The sequence below is a fragment of the Stegostoma tigrinum genome, chromosome 16 (assembly GCF_030684315.1).
Source record: "Stegostoma tigrinum isolate sSteTig4 chromosome 16, sSteTig4.hap1, whole genome shotgun sequence".
NCBI lineage: Eukaryota > Metazoa > Chordata > Chondrichthyes > Orectolobiformes > Stegostomatidae > Stegostoma > Stegostoma tigrinum.
The window spans coordinates 63861776-63886596 of record NC_081369.1 but is presented as its reverse complement, the minus strand read 5'-3'; the positions used below and the strand labels follow the sequence as shown (position 1 = coordinate 63886596).

The 24821-nt window shown below is 42.8% G+C and overlaps 1 protein-coding gene across 1 annotated transcript in view; it reads left to right on the top strand.

Annotated features, from left to right (window-relative positions):
- terb1 (telomere repeat binding bouquet formation protein 1) overlaps positions 1–24821 on the top strand; it is a 160346-nt gene that overhangs the window by 21923 nt on the left and 113602 nt on the right. Inside the window, exons 5-6 of the mRNA XM_059651783.1 lie at positions 6898–7026; positions 7929–8060. Coding sequence (XP_059507766.1) covers positions 6898–7026; positions 7929–8060 — 261 coding nt within the window. The remainder of the gene's footprint in view (positions 1–6897; positions 7027–7928; positions 8061–24821) is intronic.

Sequence of the window (24821 nt, the reverse complement as noted above, 5' to 3'; positions counted from 1 at the left end):
CTTTATCACTAACCATTATCATAAGGTCTGACCACTGTCACAAAATCAGAAGTGGGGATGTCTTTTGATGATTGCACAAAGGCTGTTTACCTTCTCCAAGGCACATGTCAGGATTGTGACTGAATATTCCCCACTTGCCTGGATACAGAGTAGATTGCTCCACTTGGAGCTCTTCTGCTCAGCCTCTTCTTTTTCTTTTACTCCTTTTCTTTTTCTTTGAGTGTTTTATTTTAACTTGTTTAAACTTACTGAGAGGCGATTGGAGGAAGTGACTCAGACCGGATGCCGGCATAGGGAGGCAAACCCTGTACTAGAGGCCAGCGCGGGGAGGCAAAGCCCTTGCAGACAGGAGGCAAGGCCATTAGTTTTGAAGCCTGGCATGATCTGGAGACTTAGCACACTGTAGTCTGGAGGCTCGGTGCTGGCACAGACCGGGGTGAAAGAACTGTAAATCGAGTACCTTTTTCCTTTTTATTCGTATGCTGGACTTTTATTTATTGTTCTTTAAATTTTGTACCAAATACGTAGGTACAAGATACCTCGGTACAGATACTTAAGATGGTGCCCTAAGCTGTTGTATTGTAAACTTTTCACTGCACTCAATCGAGCATGCATGATGAGTAAACTAATTCAACTCCAACTACGCTGAGAAAGCATGACACCTTCCAGGATGAAGAAACTTGCTTAGTTTGCACCGCAAGCTCAAACATCCACTCCCTCCACCACTGACAACTTAGTGGCAGCAGTGTGCATTTTATACAAGTCACTTGGAGATAGCAAGAACTACGGACGTTGGTGTTAGAAACAACACAGTGTAGAGCTGCAGAAACACAGCAGCTCAGGCAGCATCGGAGGAGCGGGAAAGTTGACATTTTGGGTCGGAATCCTTCAGAACTAGGGAGTGTGAAGGGAACCAGGAAATAAATAGCGGGAGGAGGGGTGGGGCTGGGAAATCAAAGGTCTTTAGGCAGGATCTTCCAAACCCACAGCCATCTCCATTTTGTAGAAAAAAGGCAGCAGATACATGGGAATGCAACCGCCTGCACCTGAATTAAATAAGGGATGTAATATTTCTGTTTCACTATACTTCCTGGTTAACTATTGCTTTTTTTTTCTATTGCATTTGCAATATTGAAGTTAAAGTCATTGATCCTTCCATGCAAGTATAATTATGTCCCTGTGACATGCAATACACTATCACAACACTACGCTGGAAACTTCAGTCAACCCATATACCCAGAACTGAATGAAGCCACATTATCTAATTAGCTATATGTTAGAATAGCATTGTTGAGTCTGCAAGGGAACTCATCCCAAGATGTTTGTATTTGATCACCCTGTACCTCACCATCTGAGAGGATTGCCAAATTGCTGTGCTAGAGAGCCTTGTGTATTCCCGTGACCTTGAGAGCAATGCCGTCTGGAGTCCTGGTAATACCTCTGATGGTGGTAAAATCAAGACAGGCAGAAGAGCGCTGCAACTTCAATGGCTTCAAAAATGAAATATGCAGTAGGGAAGTGACCTGAGTCATTCCAGTTCGCCGCACCACTGAACTAAACAACCAACCAACCCCCAAGATAGTTTGGAATTTGACTGTAACTAGAATCCCTACACCAAACAATACTACAACTGGCTTCCCACTTGAAAATTGCTGTTTTAATGGAGGTTTGGTGACAGAAACGGGTGTGATACCTGGAAGCCCTCAATGAAGCTACTGTACACAGGCAGTAGATGTGTGATGATTGTTGGGCACTTCTGTTAAGACAGGTGTGCCTTTGAGTAGCTGCGTTGCCACTGAGTAGCTCTTTTTTGGATATGCTCACCAAAATGGTGAGGGGTCTAGAAAGTTGCCCAGAAATAGGCTGCCTCATCTTCATTTTGCTGGGAAATCGTACTCACATGATTACCATTCCTACATTTTAGCCATAATCAACATCCACTGTCATCAGAACTTGCACCTCAACTTTAGATTCTGACCATGAAGTCAAGGTGAGGTTCTACTCTGATATCAATGGCATCCTTGCTTCCATGCCTAGGGAGGTCTCTTAAATGACTTTAATGCCTGGATTCGATTTGACCATGAAATTGAAGTGGAAAGTAGGAAGACGAATGCTGACAGCATCCTACTCGTGACCATTTGTACTCAATATAGGTGCGATCATGATGAACATGGCCTTTTGCCAGAAGAACCAACTTAAGAATGGTGAAGGCACCTGAGGTCCAGACATTGGCACCTCCTTTCCTAGGCAGAGACTAGAGGTATATTCTTATCATGAGGACTATGAAAAGTTCTGAATATTGTAGGACAGTAACCACTTGTGGACTTAGTGACATAGATCCACCTTGTGCCAAGATACATGAAGACCCAGAAACTTACCAGAGGAAGCTAAATGTCACTCTCTTGAAGGATTCAGAGCAGCAGAAAGAGTTCCAGGTACAGTTTTGAAATGCACCAGAACACGTGCTCATTACTAGTGCCAGCTACATTCGGGCATACTAGGAGCAACTCAAGTTCACCATTTTAGACACCTGAGTACAAGTGTTTGCTTCATGGCAGGACAGGTTTAAAGTCAATGACCTGCAGATCCATGATCTCAAGTGAACGTTAGAAGCCTTCATCACCAGGCAAAGCCACCTCATTCCTGAAGAATGACAGTAGTTTTTCACAATGTCATAGTGAGATTGTTGAAAGCTTCCAGGGAGTGCCTACATTGAAACTTAGGGATCAAATGAAAGGACGACTGGACCAATATGAGTATCCTGTGTAGAACACTGTCTTCCTGTCTGGAAGCCCTGTTCCTGAAGAACCAACTCCAATGATCGGCATTTGTGTCTGGATACCCAAACACCCACCGTCCTTGGCACATTCTCCTGCCAGCTTCCCATTGGCCAAATCTCAAAGGGTGAACAAAGCAAAAAAAAGGTGGAAAAATATGCTCAAGGTCACCTAAAACACATGCTGACTTGGAAGAAAATATTGCTGCCCACTTAGATAACACCTCCTGTTTCATCAAGGCACGATATACTTCCAGGCCCAGTGACTTGACCATAATATGGAATGATGGTGGCAGAAGTAACCCACCCTGGGGGGTGCAATTTCTACTTCTCCATGTAACAACATGTCCCCATTGTGGTAAATCTTGTGGTCCCAAAATATCATGTAGCTTGGCAGATATCATCATCAATTCTAAGGGATCACCAACAGTGACCTTGGGAGAGCCAGCTGGGGAGGCTAGCCCTGTTGCCCTCTATCTGAAATACTGCATGGTTTCAAAATGGATTAACTCAGCCACCCTGGTTAAAGGTCATTTACACAATATGGGTAATGTGAGCTGCACATTGTGAAGTGACAGCTAATTTGGCTGCAGAACTTGAAATGAACCTTTAGCAAAATCATTAAAGGCCATGCTGAGCTTCACTGCGATTAACAGTGTTTGTCCCCTGTACCGCATTGGCTGTAGGTCTTGAAATCGCAGCCTCCTGCATCATCTTGCACTTATTGTCAAAGTAACTGACCTGATACCAACCCTTTTTGATTTGTACTGTCGCAGTCTTCAACACCTCCGTCTTGCAGGCACTCAGCATTAGTGGAACCATCCTCATTCTGCAAAGCACTTCATTCTGTTGCTGCTTCATTGGTTCATATGAGTATTGGAGGTAGCTGGATATGTGCACCCTCAATCTGCTTGACAATTTCACAGAGAATTGCTGACTGTTATACGTTGATGCTGCAGTGAAGCCTTGCCAGCTAGTAAATATTTGGCCAAGCTGGGTGTGATACATAGAGATTCCTCAGTGCACTCCTTAGAAGAGAAATGCTTAGTTATTGGCAATAACTGACTTTTTTAAAATGAAAAGCTCGTTTACGAGAAGTTGCTGCACAACTTCCCTAAACTCTTCTGACCTCCTAGAGTAGTCATAATTGTAAAGAGGAACTGATCATAGAATCCCTAGAGTGTGGAAGCAGGCCCTTTGGCCCAACAAGTCCACACCGACCTTGAGTGCAGCCCCCCTGACTCATTCTCCTAATCTACACATCCCTGAACTCAATGGGCAATTTAGCATGGTGAATCCACGTCTTTGGACTGTGGGAGGAAATCAGAGCACCCAGTGGAAACCCATGCAGATAACGGGGAGAATGTGCAAACTCCACACAAACAGTCACACAAGGGTTGAATCGAACCCAGATCCCTGCAAACACACGAAAGCAGTCAAAAATAGCATGCTACAGGAAATATGAAATTGCTGCACTTTTTAATATAGTTCCCCTAATGTCACTGGAGATGTGTGTGGAGTTACAGCCCAAAGTCTACCCAATATGAAAGGCCACACAAAACTAGGGCAGATTTGGGAAATGACTGAGTTTTGAATTTGTTCAAAAAATTCAACATTTTTAATTTTACTGACTCCATCAACAGACAAAATTCTGACCCAGAGACTGTCAGCTGCAGCAAATAATTTTTGGATTAGCAATCACAGAGGTGGCTTGCAGAGTGAATTTCAGACTGGGAAACAAAATTGTCTGGGGCAGGACAGAAAACAAAAGATTGTAGATTGATAAATACAATTGTAAAGTAGAAAACTGGGGTGATTTTTTCAGATTGGGAGACAAAGTCACAGGGCAGGACATGAAGAAGACAAAGCCTGATTAATATAGTTGAAATGATGAAAATCAGACCATTCTTAAGAAGCTATCCTTTTTGAAATACTAGTGTTCTATAGTGCCATGTGAATAGTATAATCATGTTTTGGGATTTGAATGGTCTAAACTGTCACATGGCTAGATTGAACTAACAGCAGTGCTTCCAAATATTATCCAGTGTGGCCCTATTTTACTGACTCAGACTTTGTGTCACCCAGTAGAAACATAGCGCATATAAGAGTTGTTGAGGTAGTGGAGAGGCAGGCAAGACTTCAAGTTATTGATTAGCCGATTGGCAGATATAGTTCTTGAATTGAACTGGGGGCAAAGTTCAGTTCTGTGACAACGTATCCCCAAAGATCACAATATAATTACAGTTTCAAATGGGACATCCCCAAATGGTTATGTTCCTAGATGAGGGTTGAATTGATTTCCTGTCAACCCCTGCCTCATTTGGGTACAATAAACTTAACTTATAAAGACTTGTAGATATTTTTTCCTAATCCAAATATAACTGCTTTTAAAGGGGCCAGTTTAACCAGGCTTTTTGAGTTAAAGAATGAATGAGTTTGTTAGCTAATAAAACGTAAGAAAATTTATTAAAACATGACAGACATATGTTTATGTCACTCTGTTTCTGCCACTCTGCATCTCATTCTATGTTTCTCATCCCTTTTTTGTGACTGTTTCTGCTCTTCTGATTGAGAGATGTTTCCAAAAATTAAAAGTAAATAAAAATATATGTGAACCAATCTTTTTCATTTCTGTAACAAATAGTTTATGAAACATTACTGCTGTTAACTTGCATGATTCCAGTAGTGTCAGTTGAGTAATTTGGGGATTCCTGATTCTGGAGTTACTTAAAAAGAGTTTGTCCAGTCTCCTTCAACAGTGACTTTGCTGACAACTTGTTTTCAGCAAATGTAGAGAGGCTTTACTTCTTTTTACCTGCACATGCAGGGCTTACCTAGAGGACATTCTCAACTGCATCCCTTCATTGCATACTTTAGTACATGTAGCTCAAACCACAAGTTAGTATATTAGTATGTCAGCACTCTCACATACCAGTGCAAAAGGGATAACAGTTGTTTTATTAGCCCCTTCCTTATGTATTCCTGGAACAATGAAGCACAACGTGTCTTGTGTCCAGAGCTGTCTTTCTTTTGACTCATATCATGTTCATAGTCTGGGATACAAGCCGTAAAAGATCTCTGTCCAGTTTCTTCAATGTCATCTTTCTGTTTGACGTGTTGCTTTCTGACGTTGCATTTACACTTTTTAAGTGTCTCTTGGCACTCAGTGTCATTCCTATATGGACTTTAAAGAGCCACTGAATTTATATCCTCAGCCATCTTGTGGCGTTTTGCCTTCTTATACTTAAAAATGTCGTGAAGTTCAACATCTGGAAGTAATTCAAGCTTATGATCTGTTGTCATGGCATCTGCTGAGTGAGGATGATGGGAAAGGATTGGTTATTTAATGGGCTGTGCAGGTTCATTCATTGAATGGAGAGATGGTTTGGCTGTTGAGTGGTGAGGCAGCTTAGTTGTTAAGTATGGGGACAGCTTCAAATGTTAATGGGTGTGCATCTTCATGTTGAGCAGGATGTAGTGCACCGTTGTTGAGCGAGGATTGGTTTCATGTTGAGCAGAGGAAGTTTTCTTTGTCTAGCAGATACTAAGGAGCTGGCTTTATTTTGAGGGAGGGCAGCATTTTTGTTTTTCACCCAGAGCTTGAGGAAACGGGAGTTGAACATGGACAGAGTTACTGGAAAAGTAGACTTCCTCCAAAAAAACACTACCTACTTATTCACTGTATTCTCCAGCGTCAGCAGTTCCTACTATCTCTCCACTTACTCACAGGTTTTTTTTGGCAGAAACGATCATACCTCAGAGAAGACTCTACTTGGCTGCACCCACTAACAGAAAAACAATGCACTTACCCAGCTGTCAGAAATCAATCAGAGCTGCAAGGTGGCTATTACTGACTTGGAGCTTGCAACTTCAAAATGTTGTCTTGTTCATGACCAAAAGTTTGGAAAAGTCTAGATTATAGTGTTAAGCACATTACCAAACAGTTAACGCAAAGTAGGACGTATTTCTTTTGGTTTTTATTTTGAAAGGATAGATAGTAATTTTTTGGATTTTAATACTTATCGATGAAATAGTAGAGAAATGTAATTAAATTCTCACCTTATTCATTAATCTCTATCTGTTTTTATTGAAGTTAACTTTAATTGCTTTCTTACCATTAGGTGAAGCATGTGATTACTTCCGTGAGATTGGAGGCGTACAGTTTGTTAATGGACTTATAAAACTGAGTGATGCTCCTATCCTTCGGGAGGCAGCCTTGTTCACTTTAGGAGCTTTAGCTGAAAGCAGTGGTAGGAATTCCTTATGCAGTTATGTTTACCTTTCTCAAAACTTCCTAACTCACTATTCCCCAATCACTATTTCAAAATAAGAAGTTGCCTATTTGAAATGGAGTTGAGGAGAATATTTTTTTCATAAGAGGGACACCAGTCATTGGAACTGTCATCCTTAAAAGGCAATGAAGGCAGAGTTCTTTAATGTTTTTAAGCGGAGGTAGATAGTGGCAGCACTACCACATTCTTAAGGAAACAAAGAGCTGAGCAGCAACACTCATGCTCCATGAATCCTTCACCTTCTCAATCTCCCCCCTCACTGAGACATGGTGACCCTAAGGTTAAACCACCACCAGTAATTTCTCTCTAACAAGAGAGCAGTCCTACAGTCCAGTAGGACTAAGGCACTTTTATCCACTTTACATTCAAACATCTGAAGCTTGATTTCTCAAGTCTGCAAAGTTAACTAGTCTCAGGAAGTGTACCCTGAGGTTATTGGGCAATTTGCTGAAAGAAGCAACCAAGCTTCAAAATCCTGATCCAGTAACCAGTGCCTCCTGTTGGAAAGTGTATGTATGAATATTGAATGAATACTTGATGAGGCTTAACTTTGTGTAACTAAAAAAATCGTCATCCAGCACTCACTGTCTTAGCTCAGGTAAAAGAATTGATCATTTGTCTGAGGCTCTGAAAGTCAAACAGCAGCCATAATGCTTGTGAGCCAAGAGGAATTTGAGAGGACCACAGTGGAAACTGGATTGTTTAGTGGTAGAACCGTCAGCTCATTCAGATAATAATTATCAATCACTCCAACTTCTCCCAACAAACCTTTTGAAATCAGCTAGCTCTGCAATGAATTATTGTTCATTCTTCTTTAATGTTGCAAAGTATAAATCATTTTTCCCCTTATGTCTTTCCAGTGTACTGCCAACAGAGTTTGTGCACTGCAGAACTGTTGTCTGATGTCGCCTTGTCACTTGCTCAGGAAGATGCTTCATTGGTTCTGAAGAGGATGAATGTCTACATGATCCTGGTGTTGGTGTCACACAACAGTATGAATGTCTTGTTTATATGTTGAAATTTTGTTAGTCTTCTCCGTTGGAGGATTAACATGTCCTCTAATTGCAAGTGTTTAAAAAGATTTACGTATCAAGTATGTAGAAAATATCATATAATTATTTAACCCTTATCCTGCTGATCTTGAAGCAGTTCCTTGCCATGTAGTTCATGAAACTCACTACAAGTAAATAGGAGCAGTGTACAATTTTACGTGTTTATGCATTGAATAACTGTTACATTATTGAATAAACAACAGCCTGATACATACCAATAGCAAATAGTGTTACTGTGTTAAGTAGATAGCAGTTTTGTATAGCTCACCTTTGCCTTTCTGACAAACAGGAGCTCCATTCAATTATGCTAAAAAAATCCCACCTGAATACAGTGCCTAGTTCCACTGGAAATGCTGTCGCATAAGACCAGCATCTTTAATAACCAGGAATACTTTTTTAGTCACTCTGTAGAATCTAAAAGTCAACCTGTGGAAAATCTGGAAACTGGTTGAGTCAGGGGCAAAACTGGCAGTTTAATGTTCTGGGAATTTAGATGTTTCAGACGTAAAAAAGAGATGTAAGAGAGCTGGGGAGTTGTGTTACTGACTAGGGAAAATATCACAGCAGTCCTGAAGGAAGACACCTTGGAAGATTCATCTGGTAAGGCCATATTGGTGAAGCTCGGGAATAGAAAGGGATCAATCACTTTGATGGGATTGTATGTCAGGCCTCCCAACAGTCAGCGGGTGATAGAGGAACAGATCTGTGGACAGATCATGGAAAATTGTAAAAACAATAGGATTGTTGGGATGGGTGATTTTAACTTCACCCATATTGACTGGGACTCACTTAGTGCCAGGGTTTTGGATGGAGGGGTGGAGTTTGTTCAGTGCGTCCAGGACAGTTTTTTGAAACAATATGTGAATAGTCTAATCAGGGAAATTAGACTATTTCCCTGTCTAGACTAGACGTTGAATTAGGGAGTGAGCCTGGCCAAGTGATCGATATTTCAGTGGGACAGTATTTTGGGAACAGTGACCATAACTCTATAAGTTTGAAGTTACTTGTGGAGTAGCCCTCAGGTGAAAGTAATAAATTGGGGAGCAGCTAACTGCCACAATAATAGGTAGGAACTGGAGGTCGTAGACTGGGGCAGCTGTTTGAGAGTAACCCCCACATTTAATATGTGGGAATCTTTTAAAGGTCAATTGATTAGAGTTCAGGAGCACTACGTCCCTATGAAAATGAAGGATAAGGATGGCAAGATTCGGGAACCTTGGATGACAAGAAAAATTGAATGCTTAGTCAAAAAGAAAAAAGGTGGCACATGTAAGCTTTATGAAACTGATGACAGACAGAGTCCTTGAAGAATACAGAGATTTTTTAAAAATTTGTTCAAAGGGTGAGAGCATCACTGGACATAACAGGAAAGAATGGAAACAAACAATTAGGAAGGCTAAAAGGGGACATTAAATGTCTTTGGCAGACAAGAATAAGGAAAATCCCAAAGTGGTTTATACATATTTAAGGAGCAAGAGGGTAGCTAGAGAAAGGGTAGGTCCACTCAGTGACAAAGGTGGGAATTTATGCATGGAGCTTAGGGAAGTGGTGAGCTCCTTAATGAATACGTTGCAAAGGAATTCACAAAAGGAAGAACATGATGGATGGTGAGTCTCAGGAGGGGTATGTTGATATTCTGGGACCTGTCAATATTTTAAAAAAGGAGATGGTTTTAGGTGTTTTAAAAAGCATTAGGCAGACAAGTTCCCACAATATGATGGGATTCCTCCCAGAATGCTGAGGGAGGCATCTGAGGAAATTGCTGGAGCCTTGAACGAAATCTTTGTCTCCTCTAGTCAGAGGAGAGATCCCAGAGGACTGGAGAATAGCAATGTTGTTCATTTGTTTAAGAAGGACAACAGGGATAATCAAGGTAATTACAGGCGAGTCTACGTCTGTTGTAGGGAAATTATTGGAGAATGTTCTTAGGGATAGGACTTGCACACATTTGGAAAAATAATATTGACTATTAGCAATAGGCAGCATGGATATGTGCGGGAAAGGCCATGTCTCACAAACATTATTGAATTTTTTATGGAGGTGACAAAGATGATTGATGTAAGCAGGGCAGTAGATGTTATTCAAATGGACTTTAGTTTGGCCTTTGACAAGTCCTTCATGGCAAGGAGGTGAAATCAGATGGGATCCGTGGTGAGCTGGTAAGATGTATACAGAACTAGCTTAATCATAGAAGACAGAGAGTAGTGGTGGAAGGGTGTTTTACTGATTGGAGATCTGTAACCAGTGGTGTTTCATAGGAATCACTGCAGGGACCCTGATGGTTTTAATATTGGTAAATGATTTGGAGGAAAATGTAAATGCATAATTAGTAATTTTATGGACGACACAAAGATGGGGGGAGCTATGGATAGTAGGGAGGATTGCTAGAGCCTATAGCGGGATTTCGATAGGCTGGAGACTTGAGCAGAGAAATGGCAGAAGTTGGAATATAATCTGGACAAATGCGAGGTGATGCATTTTGGAATATCTAATGAAGAAGGGAAGTATACAGTAAATGGCAGATTGTTATTAGCGTCAACAGACAGAGGGATCTAGGTCCATGATTCCCTGAAAGTGGCAACATAAGTAGATAAGCTGTTCAAGAAGGCATGTGGCACTCTGGCCTTCATTGGTTGAGAAATAGCGCATAAAAATTGGCAAGCCATGTTGCACTTCTATTGAACTTTAATAAGACCACATTGGGAATATTGTGAAACAATTCTGGTTACCACACTATCAGAAGGATGTGGACATTTTGGAGAAGATACAGAAAAACTTTGCTAGTTGTTGCCTGGTTTGGAGGTATTCGATATGAGGAGAAATTGGACAAACTCAGTTTGTTTTTACTTGAACATCAGAGGCTGAAGGGTGACCTGATGGAGGTTTACAAAATTATGAGAAGCATGGATTGGATAGATAGTCGGAGTCTTTTTCTCAGGTAGAAATGTCAGTGACTAGGGTTTAAAGTAAAAGGAGGAAAGTTTGAAGGAGGTGTACGACGCAAGTTTTTTATACTGAGGGTGATTTGTGCCTAAAATGCACTGTCAGAGGGGGTTGTGGAGGCAGGTTCAATAACAACATTTAGGAGGCTCTTGACAAATTAATGAATAGGCAGGGAAAAGATTGCATTGAGGCAAAAGATTTTTAGTTTAGAAAGACGTCATTGGTGTGTTAAACGGCTGTACTGTACTGTTCTTTGTTCTTTGAAATGAATATTACAGAATCCTAGAACCATACACCTAGTCAATCATCGTGTGAAAAGAGTAAAAGCAGATAAACATTTTGATTTGAGACCCTTCATATCCAGAGTTGACTTCATTCTAATCTTAACAGTTTATCTTCCACAAACTTTCAACTCATTTCAAGCTCCTCTGTTGACATTCTAGCTATCCATGGGCTTTGTAGAATATACAACACAGAAACAGATCACTGGGTTCTGATGGTATTATCCACTTTTCAAACCTTCTCCCATCTTTCCTCACCTAAATCTACTATTGTATTTCCTTGCTCCCTTCTCCGTTATTCATTCGTATAATTTCCCCTTGAATACATCTATACTGTTCACACTGACTACTGACTGTAGTGACCAGTTCCTCTTTTGTGCCATTCTCTGAGTAAATAATTTCTCCTCAATGCTCTGTTTGGTTTTTGGTAACTACCTTATATTAATTACTCCCCAGTCACTCCTAACTTCAGTTGTCGTATTTTGTTTTTGTTCCCAAAATGTTAATATCTGAATCCTCCTGGGAATTGGCTCGAAGCTGAATTATCACAAAGTCTCCTGTCTTTTGCTAGTTGAATTATTAAGATTCCTTTTGGCCCTTTATGTGTTTTAAGAGTGCCCACAACTTTTTCACAGTGCAGGTCAATAGAAATGAATACGTATATGCTGAAACCAAAAAGATTTTTGGTACAAAAATGTCCTAGGAGAACATTAGTTGCTACTTTTCTGACTTTGAATTTTGTCGTTATGAAATTTAGATCAGTAGAATACCTCCAAGGATGTTACTGAAACGAGTTGTAATCTTGGTCGTGTGCACTACACTGCTTATAACCTCTGATATGATCCATTTGGCCCAGCACCTTGAGAAAGGTGCCTCCACAGGAAATAAATGCTTTTTAAATGTTGTGATGATTCCTGCCTTTACCACCCTTTCAGGCAGTGAGTTGCAGATACTCACCTCTATCCTCTTGCACTTTGCCTTAAATCTGTGCCTGAGATATTTATCTCACTACTAAGGTGAAAAGTTTCTTCCAATCTACCCTAGGTTCCTCATTATTTTGTATAATTTAATAATTTCCCCCCGCAGCCTTCTCTGCTTTAAGCAACACACACCCAACCTATTTAGTCTCTCTTCAGAACTGAAACACTCCAGCCCAAGCATTATCCTGGTGAATTTCCTTGGCACCTCTCCAGTGCTAATCTTACTTATAGGCCAGAATGCACATAGTACACCAGCTGTGGCCTAATAATGTCTCCACTGTAACCTCCCTTTTCTTGTACTCAACATCTTGTAGTACACAGTTGTACAGCACGGAAGTAGACCCTTCGGTTGAACTCGTCCATGCCTATCAGATATCCCAAATTAATCTAATCCCATTTGCCAGCATTTGGCCCAAATCCCTCTAAATGCTTCCTGCTCATTTATCCATCCAGATGCCGTTTAAATGTTATTGGACCAGACTCCACCACTTCCTCTGGCAGCTTATTCCATACATGCACCACCCTCTGCATGAAAATGTTGCCCCTTACGTCCCTTTTAAATCTTTCTCCTCACATCTTAAACCTGCGCCCTTTAGTTTTGGGCTCATCCACCCCAAGTAAATTCACCCTATCCATTCCCCTCATGATTTTATAAACTTCCATAAGGTCGCACCTCAACCTCTGATGCTCCAGGGAAAATAGCCCCAGCCTATTCAGCCTCTCTGTATAGCAAAAGCCCTCCAACCCTGGCAACATCTTTGTAAATCTTTTCTGAACCCTTTCAAGTTTCACAACATCCTTCCAGAATTCCAAACATTATTGTAAAAGTGGCCTGACTAATGTCCTGTACAGCCACAGCATGACCTCCCAACTCTTATACTGAATGCACTGACCAATAAAGGCAAGCATACCAAACACCTTCTTCATAGAACATAGAACAGTACAGCACAGTACAGGCTCTTCGGCCCACGATGCTGTGCCGAACTTTTACCCTGATCCTAAAGTCTATCCAACCTCCACCCCTACCTTATACTATCATTCATATGCATATCTAATAGCTGCTTAAATGCCCTAATGAGGCCGACTCCACTACCCTCTCTGACAATGCATTCCACACCTCAACCACTGAGTAAAGAGCCAACCTCTAACATCTCCTCTATATTGACCTCCACTCACTTTAAAACTATGCCCCCTCATAATAGCTACCTCCACCCTAGGAAAAAGTCTGTGGCTGTCTATTCTATCCATACCTCTGATCATTTTGTACACCTCTATCAAGTCACCTCTCATCCTTCGTCGTTCTAAAGAGAAAAGCCCTAGCTCTCTCAACCTTTCCTCGTAAGACCTTCCCTCCATTCCAGGCAACATGCTGGAAAATCTCCTCTGCACTTTTTCCAACACTTGCACATCTTTCCTGTAATGAGGCACCAGAACTGGACACAGTACTTTTCCAGATGTGGCCGAACCAGGCTTTTCACTATCCTATCTAACTGCAGCTCCATTTTCAAGAAACTATGCACTTGCACTCCAAGGTCTCTGTTAAGCAACACTGCGCAGGACCTTACCATTAAGTGTATAAATCCTGCCCTGATTTGCCTTTCCAAAATGCAGCACCTCACAATTATCTAAATTAAACTCCATCTGCCACTCCTGGGTCCACTGCCCTGTTGTACTTTGAGGTAACCTTTTTCACTGTCCACTACACCTCCAATGTTGATATCATCTGCAAGCTTATTAATCAAACCTCCTCTGTTCACATCCAAATTGTTTATATAAAATGATGAAAAGCAGTGGACCCAGCACTGATCCTTGCGACACACTGCTAGTTATAGGTCTCCAGTCTGAAAAGCAACCCTCAACCAGCATCCTCTGTTTTCTACCTTTGAGCCAGTTCTGATTCCAAGTGGCTAGTTCTCTCTGTATTCCATGTGATCCAACCTTGCTAACAGTCTACCATGCAGAACCTTGTTGAACACCTTTACTGAAGTCCTTATAGATCACATTCACCATTCTGCCCTCATCAGTCCTCTTCATTACTTCTTCAGAAAGATCAATCAAATTAGTGAGACATGATTTCGTATGCATGTTGATTATCCCTAATCAGTCCTTGCCTTCCCAAGTACATGTAAATCCTGTCCCTCAGGATTCATCAAACAACTTCGGGGTGGCACAGTGGCTCAGTGGTTAGCACTGCAGCCTCACAGCACCAGGGACCTAGGTTGGATTCCAGCCTCAGGCAACTGTCTGTGTGGAGTTTGCACATTCTCCCCATGTCTGCGTGGGTTTCCTCTGGGTGCTCCGGTTTCCTCCCACAGTCCAAAGATGTGCAGACTTGGTGGATTGGTCATGCTAAATTGCCCATAGTGTTCAGGGGTGTGAGGGTTATAGGGGGATGGGTTTGGGTGGGATGCTTCAAGGGGTGGTGTGGACTCGTTGGGCCAAAGGGCCTGTTTCCACACTGTAGGGAATCTAATCTAATCTAAACTCGCCCGCTACCAATGTCAGGGTCACCAGTCTATAGTTCTCTGGTTTTCCCTTACCACCTTTCTTAAATAGTGGCACCACATTAGCCAACCTCCAGTCTCTGGCACCTCACCTGTGGCTACTGATGATGCAAATATCTCAGCAAGGGATCACTTGCCCAGCTTCCCACAGACTTCCTCAGGTACACTTGATCCAGTTCAGGGGATTTATCCACCTTTATGCATCTTCAGACGTCCAGCACCTTCTCCTCTGTAATGTGGGCATTTTTCAAGATTTCGCTGTTTATTTCCCCACATTCTCTAGCTTCCATTTCCTTTTCCACAGTAAACACTGATGCAAAATACTCATTTAATAACTCGCCTATCTCCTGTGGTTCGACACATAGGCAGCCTTGATGATATTTAAGGGACTGTATTCTTTCCCTTGTTACCCTGTTGTCTTTAATGGATTCTTCTTAACTCTATTTGTCAAAGTTATCTGATGTCCCCTTTTTGCCTTCCTGATTTCCAAAATAAGTGCACTCCTACCGCCTCTGTACTCCTCTAGGGATTCACTCGATCCCCAATTAATGAAGCTAAGTATTCCTTATTAACCACCTGAGGCACTTGTCCAAAGGTAAAATATGGCAGATGCTGCAAATCTGAAACAAATATAGAGGATACTGGAGAAATTCAGCAGGTCTGGCAGCACCAGTGGAGAGGGAACCAGTTTTGCCTTTTAATTTAGCTACTAGCTGCTACGGATGAGATGTACACATCTGAACGTCTTGATTTAGTCCTACTTATGTTACTAAAACATATGTGCACCACAACACCTCTTCCACTCCAAATTTCACTTCAGCTCAAAGAAAATCACCTAACACAGGCACACAGCACAGCCTTGGGAAAGTTGTACTGGCATTGGAGACAGTCCAGTGAAGGTTCAGTAGGTTGATCCCTGACATGGAGGAATGTTCATATGAGGAAAGGTTGAGTAAGGTACTTTAAAATTTTATAGTGAAAGGACATCTTATTTTGTGTTTGCCAAGCCAGATGCCATTTATAATGCTGACATGGGGTGAACAAAGTACAAAAAGAATCATCTCTCCAATACTGATGTCAGTTCAAATAATGCTTTTTGGGCACTTTTACAGAGATTGGACAAACATTGGCGAGGACAACTGGATGTATAGATGTTCTTCTGAATTTGCTCAGGTAGTAAGCAAATTCTGCTCTTGACATTTTCTTCCTGTATTTGCACGGGTAATAGTCTGAAATATATTGGGATTTTTTATACCATGAAAATAAACCTCTAAAAATCCGTGGTTCTGAGGCAATTATCAAAGATTTTGCATCCAATTAATTGAAACACCAAGGTGGAGTTAAGTTGAAAACTCATATAAAGGGAAATCAGCGTGATCCTTTGAATACAATAAGTTAGTCGCGTTATACAATAATGTAGAAGCATCAGTATAAGTGGCTTCAGGAAGCAACTAGATATTTTTCAGGAGAATGAGGAACTTGGAAATTATACTGTGCCATAGAACATTATGAACACTTAAATGTTCACAGCAATTTTCTTTGCTTTACTGAAGAGTTAACCAACGTAAGGTCAACAAGTAAATTAGCAGAGGTTCACCTGCACATCTGCCAATGTGGTATACTGTATCCATTGTACCTGGTGTGGCTTCCTCTACATTGGGGAAACCAAGCGGAGGCTTGGGGACCGCTTTGCAGAACACCTCCGCTCGGTTTGCAATAAACACCTGCATCTCCCAGTCGCAAACCATTTCCATTCCCCCTCCCATTCTTTAGATGACATGTCCATCATGGGCCTCCTGCAGTGCCACAATGATGCCACCCAAACGTTGCAGGAACAGCATCTCATATTCCGCTTGGGAACCCTGCAGCCCAATGGTATCAATGTGGACTTCACCAGCTTCAAAATCTCCCCTTCCCCCACCGCATCCCAAAACCAGCCCAGTTCGTCCCCTCCCCCCCACTGCACCACACAACCAGCCCAGCTCTTCCCCTCCACCCACTGCATCCCAAAACCAGTCCAACCTGTCTCTGCCTCCCTAACCTGTTCTTCCTCTCACCCATCCCTTTCTCCCACCCCAAGCCGCACCTCCATATCCAACCTACTAACCTCATCCCACCTCCTTGACCTGTCCGTCTTCCCTGGACTGACCTATCCCCTCCCTACCTCCCCACCTATACTCTCCTCTCCACCTATCTTCTTTTCTCTCCATCTTCGGTCCGCCTCCCCCTCTGTCCCTATTTATTCCAGAACCCTCACCCCATCCCCCTCTCTGATGAAGGGTCTAGGCCCGAAACGTCAGCTTTTGTGCTCCTGAGATGCTGCTGGGCCTACTGTGTTCATCCAGTCTCACATTTTATTATCTTGGATTCTCCAGCATCTGCAGTTCCCATTATCACCAATTAGCAGATAGAGTTTAGTGCAATCTGAGTCAGTCAGAAACTATCTCACAATAACTTAGAGGGATTCCATCAACAAGCGGCAACGTTATTTTTATGGAGCTGGTATTCTCCTTTCCTCTTTGTCTGAAAACACTGAAAGTTGCAGATGTATGGTTCCACAGCCAATAGTCTTCCTTTAGTATTTAGTGTTGTTGTACTTAGTTTTAGAGTTAGTTTTTATATGAGGGAAGGCCTGGCAGTTTATCATAAGATCATAGTATCCTTCACACAATGTTCATTTATCCATACAATGGAAACTTTTTAACTCAAGGAAAGCAAAGGACACCATTTGTAGCCATAATTGGTGCCCAAGTTGATGTCAGCTAATTTAGCCCATACCAGAAGTCAAACTGGTAAAGCTGTGGTCTACATGGTTTAGTACCACAAAGGCTGTGAATTTATGTGAAAAACTTTGCTTTTCAAATTAAATTTTAAGAAATGACCTATTTAAAATAAGCAAAGGTACAAAGTGAAGTAATAAGCTTCTGAAGTTCTAATTTCATTTGGATTAAGTATAAAAACATTGGAAATGGGAGCAGGAATAGGTCATACAGCTCTGTAGCGAAGTCCACAATTCATGGCTGATCTTGAACCTCAACCCTACTTTTTGTCCTTTCCTATATCCCTTGATTCTCTTACTATCCAGAGATATGTAGATCTCAGTTTCAGATGTATTCAGTGACTAAGCTTCCACAGCCTCCTTTGTACAAAATTCTGAAGCTTCACAACTCTGAGTGGAGGCATTGCTCCTGAACTTGTTCTAATAATGACTGCTGATCTTGAATCTATTGTAAATATTTAATTGTGCAGATGGTGGGCATTAACTGGGGAATCACTTGTGCTCCTGTAAATAGAACAGACTCAAAACTAGTGTTTGAGTGAGTATGTACGGGTTTGTTGTCTGTATCCCTGTCAAGACTGTCAAAAATGAAAAGTATGCAAAAGTTGGCTTGACCTCTAACCTACATGACCCAGCTCTGCATTAGAACAAATTGTGAACTCCAATCTTAGATTGTCAGCTAAAAGAAGCAGCTTTTCAACATCTGTGATATTGGGAATTGCAGATGTTGGAGAATCCAAGATATCAAAGTGTGAAGCTGGATGAACACAGCAGGCCAAGCAGCATTTCAGGAGCACAAAAGCTGATGTTTCGGGCCTAGAAAAGGGTCTAGGCCTAGACCATTTTCTAGGCCCGAAACATCAGCTTTTGTGCTCCTGAGATGCTGCTTGGCCTGCTGTGTTCATCCAGCTTCACACTTTGTTATCTTAGCTTTTCAACATCTACCTTGTTAATTTCATATATCCATATACCAGTTCATACACACTGAAGTCACAGCTTATATTTGAAACAGAAACAGAAAGTAGTGAACACAACTAGCAAGTCAAGTGGCAAACATTGGGAGAAAATGTGATTCATATTTCAGCTATGATTCCTTTGCAAATTTAATTATTCGGAAATGTTTTGATTCTACACCTATGGTTAGCTTTGTTCTTGGTCTTTTATAGCTTGACATCTGGTCATTAGGCTTGGGTAACTGATGAATAACTCACTCCTCACCACCTATTTCATAAAATAAAAGAAACAAACAAGGAAGCCATTCAGCCCGTCATGTCTGTGCTATGCAAGAATGATTCACCTAGAGCTGCTATCCACCATTTCCCTGCGGCTCTGTCGATTTTTCCTGTTCAGATAATGACCCAATTTTTAGGATGCTACAGTTGAATTTGCCTCCATTGCACTCAAACTTTTGGAAAAATGCATGATTGTAGTTTTCTTACTGCTTCCATCTATTCATAAAGCAGCATCCCACACTAACTTACACATCATGAGATCAGTCAGTTATAGCTTGTATATTAATCTAGTGGGGAGATGGAGCAAATATGCTATTGGCATGGTGTCCCCAAAAGTGGGAACTCCCATGAGCTATATATTTCTAATTATTCCTTTCTCTCTTCTTGACAGCATCAGACAAGTACTTTAATATCAGGTTGTTTGCCTAATTGTACAATACTTTTCTGATATAAGTAAATACCAGCTATTAGCCAATTATTGCTAGAAGTAAATTACATAGCAAGATTACTCTAAGTAAAGGCTGAGTTATTATTTCAAGTTTTGGAGTACTTAGACGCTCAAAAATGGGTGAATGCAAAATTTGCTGAGATATTGGTCCCCTTGACTTTGTATTTTTAAAGCAGGACATAAATAAAACATTCCCATCTTGAGCCCCTAGCCTGTGCTGTTACCCAGTCTCAGCCAGGTGTCAGTTGGACCATTATGTTTGACATTCTGGCTTAGGTGGGAGGAAATCAACCTATGAAGGGATAAATATCACTACTCAGTGATACTTCATTGGTAGGTTCTTATGTGTTGATGCTGGACCTGGTCTTCTTCACAGTCAAATACAAATAGTTCTGCTGTAACGTGTATTCGGTGACGCATATTGGCTATAACGCAACTGATGCTTAGGTGAACGCTATTTCTAAATTGCGAACTTATGTTGGCTATAATATAATTCTGTCGGTGCGCGGAGGAGTATGCATCGGCATTGCGTGATCATTTTGCAGGCTTTTTCCTGAGCATGTGCAATGTTAGTGCTGAAAGTCTTTGTGATGGCATCAAGTGATCATTTTGCAAACTTTGTCATGAGGCGCTTTCTGTGAGCGGTACAGTATTCTGTGATTTTTGGGTTTTTCTTGCAAATTCTGCCTTGTTACCCACAAAAATGCGAGCACAAAGTGACAAGAACGTTAGCATTCTGGAAGATCTTTACCATTATGGATGCAGTTGAAATTATCGTGGAGACCTGATGTCAGCAAGGATTGCTTGTATGCGGTTTGACGGAAGCTTCTCCCAGATGTTTTTCAAGATTTTAAAGGCTTTGATCCATCAGAAGAACCCCCAAGAATCAAAGAACATTGTGTTAATCTTGCAAAACAAATTAGATTTGAAAAAGTGGAGAGTAGATCTACAACAACTGAGGGGCAAGTGGATGCTGGAGGTGAAGAAGATGAAGTCCAGGATGCACCACCACAAGAGCTTCCACTTCTGTTTGGTCTTCTGTCTTGAGGGAAGTTGAGAAGCAGTTGAAGCTCTTAGAGGACAATGATTACAATGCAGAACACAGCAGGGTTGCAGTTCGTGGAATAAGATCTTACTTGGCACTCTATGAACAGGTTCTTCATGAATAAAGAAAAAGCGCAAAGCAGCAAAAACTGGATGTCTTTTTTAAGCCAACTTCTAAGAAATAGAAGACAGTGAACCACAGCCGTCCACTTCTGGATTAACTACTTTTCGTCCTAACTCTGCAACCACAACTGCAACTGAAGGTGATGATGATGGTGATGACGACCCTCAGCCACTGCAATAACAACAGAGCAGCCTCAAAACCTCCTTCCCTGTGAAGTCATCTTGATATTTTTTTCAAGGTGAGGTGTTAAATTGACTTTTATTTCACTATTACATATGAATTAAACATTTATTCAAACTGTGCTATCCTTTGTATTAAGCTTTTGAGTGATTTTGATTCATATGTTTTGGTGGTCTTCCCCCAAGCCCAGTTTTCCCATAGGCCTCTTTATTTCTATAGCAGAATTTCCTACAACGCAATGTTGTGCAGGAATGCAACTCTCGCATTTAGCAGAACCGACTTTATTCCAACAATAAGATAGCTTTTCCAAATCCTCACACTTGCATCAAAAATTGTGTGCTCACTGCCTGCAATTTTATACCTATTGAGAAATATAACAATAGAACATTATCAAGCACCAGTTACAGAATCCGTCTGATTTTTATTCCCATGACAGCGAAAACGAGAAACTTTATATAGTTGGTGATTGGTCCACTCCCTCTGGTTGCTGCTCAATTGGCAAAAGTGAAAATTACAAATGTTAGTACTTAGAGAGATAGGGAAAACCTTTTCTTCAAAACAGTTTCTTCAATATAGGTTTACATTATTGATTTTCTTTTCACTTTTCACCAGAACTAATTTTCCAATGTCAGACAAGCAGTCCATACATCAAAATATTGGTCAGTCCTACGAGCTGTGGTCATCCATTAGTAGCACACTCTGTGCTTGTGTCAACAATCCACAAAATGGTATTTTAGTTTCCTCTTACATATGCTTGAAACTTCGAAGATTTTTCATTAGGATGTTTTGTATAATGATTAGTAAAGGAAGCACGCTTATTTTAAGTATTGTGCTATTATATTTTCATAAGGATTGTTGTGCCATTCTTAATTCCTTTTCTGGTTCCACATTCATCAACCTTACTGTAGAGCAAAGATAACAAAGTGTGGAGCCAGCAGCACCTTAGGAGCACAAAAGCTGACGTTTCGGGCCTAGACCCTTCATCAGAAAAGGGGCAGGGGGAGAGGGTTCTGAAATAAATAAGGAGAGAGGGGGAAGTGGATAGAAGATGGATAGAGGAGAAGATAGGTGGAGAGGAGGCAGACAAGTTAAAGAGGTCGGGATGGAGCCAGTAGAGGTGAGTGTTGGTGGGGAGGTAGGGAGGGGATAGGTCATTCCGGGGAGGATGGACGGTTCAAGGGGACGGGATGAGGTTAGTAGGTAGGAAATGGGGGTGGAGCTTGAGGTGGGAGGAGGGGGTAGATGAGAGGAAGAACAGGTTAGGGAGGTGGGGACGAGCTGGGCTGGTTTTGGGATGCGGTGGGGGAAGGGGAGATTTTGAAGCTAGTGAAATCCACATTGATACCGTTGGGCTGCAGGGTTCCCAAGCAGAATATGAGTTGCTGTTCCTGCAACCTTCAGGTGGCATCATTGTGGCACTGTGGGAGGCCCAGGATGGACATGTCATCTAATGGTTTAATAGAGTAAACCATTACTCTAAGTCGTAATGGTTTACGACTGGGAGGTGCAGGTGTTCATTGCGGACCAGGCGTAGGTGTACTGCAAAGCGGTCCCCAAGCCTCCGCTTGGTTTCCCCAATGTAGTGGAGGCCACAACGGGTACAGTGGATGCAGTATACCACATTGGCAGAGGTGCAGGTGAACATGTGCTTGATGTGGAAAGGCTTCTTGGGGCCTGGGATGGGGGCGAGGGGCGAGGTGTTGGGGCAGGTGCAGCAGTTCCTGCGGTTGGAGGGGAAAGTGCCGGGTGTGGTGAGGTTGGAGGGCAGTGTGGAGTGGACAAGGGAGTCACGGAGAGAGTGGCCCCTTCAGAAAGCAGTCAAGGGTGGGGATGGAAAAATGGCTTGGGTGGTGGGGTCAGATTGTAGATGCCAGAAGTGTCGGAGGATCAACGCATCACCGCCCGCTTCTATCTCCTTCCCAAAAACCAGAAACCCACCTGCCCTGGTTGACCCATTGTCTCCACCTGCTCCTGCCCCACCGAACTCATCGCTACCTATCTGGACTCCATTTTCTCCCCCTTGGTCCAGGAATTCCCTACCTACATCCGAGACACCACCCATGCCCTCCACCTCTTCCAGAACTTCCAATTCCCCGGACACCAACACCTCATTTTCACCATGGACATCTAGTCCCTATACACCTGCATTCCCAATGCAAATGGCCTAAAAGTACTCCGCTTTTTCCTGTCCCGCAGGCCCGACCAGTCCCCCTCCACTGACACCCTCATCCACCTCGCCGAACCCGTCCTCACTCTCAACAACTTCTCTTTTGATTCCTCCCACTTCCTACAGACAAAGGGGTACCCACATGGGCCCAAGCTATGCCTGCCTCTTTGTAGGTTACGTGGTACAATCCCTCTTCCATACCTACACTGGCCCTAATCTCTTCCTCCATTACATTGATGACTGTCTCGTGCTCCTATGAGGAGCTCGAACAGTTCATCCACTTTACCAACCTTCCACCCCAACCTCAAATTCATTTGGACCATGTCCAACACATCCCTCACCTTCCTGGACCTCTCTGTCTCCATCTGAGGCAACCACCGAGAAACCAATATCCATTTCAAGCCCACCAACTCCCGCAGCTACCTAGAATACACCTCCTCCCACCCACCCTCCTGCAAAAATTCCATCCCCTATTCTCAATTCCTTCGTCTCTGCTGCATCTGCTCCCAGGATGAGTCATTCCATGCCATACATCTCAGGTGTCCTCGTTTTTCAAGGACCACAACATCCATCCTGCAGTGGTCGAAAACGTCCTCAACCATGTCTCCCGCATTTCCCGCAACTCATCCTTCACACCCCTTCCCGCAATAACCACCAAAACAGAAACCCCCTCGTCCTCACGTACCACCCCACCAACCTCCGGATCCAACGCTTCATCTTCCAACATCCTCTGACACTTCCACCATCTGCAATCCGACCCCAGCACCAAAGATACTTTTCCATCCCCACCCTTGACTGCCTTCCGGAGACACCACTCTCTCCGTGACTCCCTTGTCCGCTCCACACTCCCCTCCAACCCCACCACACCCGGCACCTTCCCCTGCAACTGCAGGAAGTGCTACACTTGCCCCCACACCTCCTCCCTCACCCCCATCCCAGGCCCCAAGATGACTTTCCATATCAAGCAGATGTTCACCTGCACATCTGCCAATGTGGTATACTGTATCCATTCTACCCGTTGTGGCTTCCTCTACATTGGAGAAGCCAAGCGGAGGCTTGGGGACCGCTTTGCAGAACACCTCTGCTCAGTTTGCAATAAACAACTGCACCTCCCAGTCGCGAACCGTTTTAACTCCCCCTCCCATTCCTCAGACGACATGTCCATCATGGGCCTCCTGCAGTGCCACAATGATGCCACCCGAAGGTTGCAGGAACAGCAATTCATATTCCTCTTGGGAACCCTGCAGCCCAATGGTATCAATGTGGACTTCACAAGTTTCAAAATCTCCTCTTCCTCCACTGCATCCCAAAACCAGCCCAGTTCTTCCCCTCCCCCCACTGCATCCCAAAACCAGCCCAGCCTGTCTCTGCCTCCCTAACCTGCTCTTCCTCTCACCCATCCCTTCCTCCTACCTCAAGCTGCACGTCCATTTCCTACCTACTACCTCACCCACCTCCTTGACCTGTCCGTCTTCCCTGGACTAACCTATCCCCTCCCTACCTCCCAACCTGTACTCTCCTCTCCACCTATCTTCCTTTCTCTCCATCTTCAGTCCGCCTCCCCTTCTGTCCCTATTTATTCCAGAACCCTCTCCCCATCCTCCTCTCTGATGAAGGGTCTAGGCTCGAAACGTCAGCTTTTGTGCTCCTGAGATGCTGCTTGGCCTGCTGTGTTCATCCAGCCTCACATTTTATTATCTTGGATTCTCCAGCATCTGCAGTTCCCATTATCACGCTTTGTTAGAGATAATGGGAACTGCAGATGCTGGAGAATCTAAGATAATAAAATGTGAGGCTAGATGAACACAGCAGGCCAAGCAGCATCTCAGGAGCACAAAAGCTGACGTTTCGGGCCTAGACCCTTCATCAGAGAGGGGGATGGGGTGAGGGTTCTGGAATAAATAGGGACAGAGGGGGAGGCGGACCGAAGATGGAGAGAAAAGAAGATAGGTGGAGAGAGTGTAGGTGGGGAGGTAGGGAGGGGATAGGTCAGTCCAGGGAAGACGGACAGTTCAAGGA